The sequence below is a fragment of the Ursus maritimus genome, unplaced genomic scaffold (assembly GCF_017311325.1).
Source record: "Ursus maritimus isolate PB19 unplaced genomic scaffold, ASM1731132v1 scaffold_5, whole genome shotgun sequence".
NCBI lineage: Eukaryota > Metazoa > Chordata > Mammalia > Carnivora > Ursidae > Ursus > Ursus maritimus.
This window is the reverse complement of record NW_024426663.1, coordinates 81,397,961-81,399,948: the sequence shown is the minus strand read 5'-3', so window position 1 is coordinate 81,399,948 and position 1,988 is coordinate 81,397,961. Positions and strand designations below refer to the sequence as shown.

The window sequence follows — 1,988 nt, the reverse complement described above, 5'->3', positions numbered from 1 at the left end:
AATTATCATATGATTTCACTCATATGTTGAACATAAGGAATAGTGTAGAGGACAATAGGGGAAGGGAGGGAAAACTGAATGGGAAGAATTCAGAGAGGGAGACAATCCACGAGACTCTTAACTATAGGAAAGAAACTGAGGGTTGCTGGAGGGGAGGTGGGCAGGAAGATGAGGTAACTGGGTGATGGGAATCAAAGAGAGTGCATGATATGATGAGCACTGGGTGTTATATTCAACTAATGAATCATTGAACATTATATCAAAATCTAATGGTGTAGTATACCTTGGCTAATTGAATTCAAATAAAAAATAAATAAATGAAGGCATGGAACAGCAAGAAGGTTATTGTTATACAATTTTGCAATATTTGATATCAAGAGACATTTTATTTTTTGAAGAAACATTTGTATTTATTTCTAAATAGGGCTGGAAATATTCTGCCACTCAAGAGTTTTTCTAATATCTTTTTTTTTTCATAAGGTATTTATGCTCTCCTGGTCTTTTGTAACAGATCTTATATTAGCAAATCTAAGTGTGCTACTTTTGCAGAGAATTTATCTTCCCAAATATTCTCCAAATTGCTCCTTTAATCTCCCTGTTTCTAAGACTATATATGATGGGATTCAGGAAGGGAGGCAAAACTGTGTATGCCACAGCTATCACCAAATCTTGAATGGATGAAGTCTTCGCAATTGGTCCTAAGGCAGCAAAGAGCCCTGTAGTGAGGAAGAGCATGATAACAATCAGCTGTGGGGAGCAGGTGGAAAATGCTTTTGCCCTACTCTCCACTGAAGGGATTTTGAGCACAGTTGAGAAGATCTGGATGTAAGAGATGATCATAAGAACAAAGCATCCCAGGACAAAGCAGGAGCTCTGAACCAGGGTCACAAACTCAACAAAGAAAACCTCATGGGAAACCAGGGCCAAAACGTGAGGGATGTCACAGAAGAACTGGTGGATTATGTTGTATCTTGAAATGGGCTCCCCAAATATGTTGCCAGTATGGACTGCTGCATAAATAAAGCAACTTAGCCAGGCGATAGCTGCTATGTGATGGCATTTTTCTGATGTCATAATGGCTTCATATTGGAGGGGGTGGCAAATGGCAACATAGCGGTCATAGGACATGACAGTGAGAAAGGCCAGCTCAGCAGATGCCAAAGCAAAGAAGAAATAGATTTGAGCCACGCAGCCAAGGTAAGAGATGGAGTTACTGTGAGTCAGGGAGCTGTGGATTGACTTAGGCACAGTGACTGAGATGTAGCACAAATCCAAAAAGGATAGGTTCTTCAGAAAGAAGTACATGGGCCGGTGAAGATACTGATCAAAAGTAATGATTATCATGATGAGAAGATTCCACACCAGTGTTGTCACATAAATCAGCAGAAACAGCCCAGCATGAAGTATCTGTAGCTCACAGATGTCAGAAAACCCCATGAGCAGGAACTCTGTCACTTCTGTGAGATTGTCCATTGGGGAAGGAAATCTGTGTTCTGATTAAGGAAATGTGTAATTATTAAAAACGATACAAAGAAAAATGAACACAATGTTGTATTAATACAGTGATGTAGGAGTTATATCCCCCAGGTAAGGAATAAATTAGATAACTTCTATGCTCCCTAAGTAAATGAGGTGGTGGTAGATTTTTTAAAATTTAAATTCAATTAGCTAACATATACTACATCATTAGTTTCAGATGTAGAGTTCAGTTATTCATTAGTTGCATATAACACCCAATTTTCATTACATTACCTGCCATCCTTAATGCCCATCACCCAGTTACCCAATCCCCCCAACCACCTCCAGAAACTCTGTTTCTTTACCATAGATAAGAGTCTCTCATGATTTGTATCTCTGATTTCTTCCTATCCCTTTTTCCCTCCCTCCTCCTATAATCCTCTGCACTGGTTCTTATATTCCTCATATGAGTGAAAATGTATGATAATTTTCTTTCTCTGATTTACTTATTTTGCTCAGCATAATAACCT

The 1,988-nt window shown here is 38.8% G+C and overlaps 1 protein-coding gene across 1 annotated transcript; it reads right to left on the bottom strand.

Moving 5' to 3' along the window:
- Window positions 1-537: 537 nt before the first annotated feature.
- LOC103656338 (olfactory receptor 14I1) lies at window positions 538-1,473 on the bottom strand. Its single transcript, XM_008683709.2, has one exon. It carries the CDS (start codon window positions 1,471-1,473, stop codon window positions 538-540), a length of 936 nt encoding a protein of 311 aa, XP_008681931.2.
- Window positions 1,474-1,988: the final 515 nt, after the last annotated feature.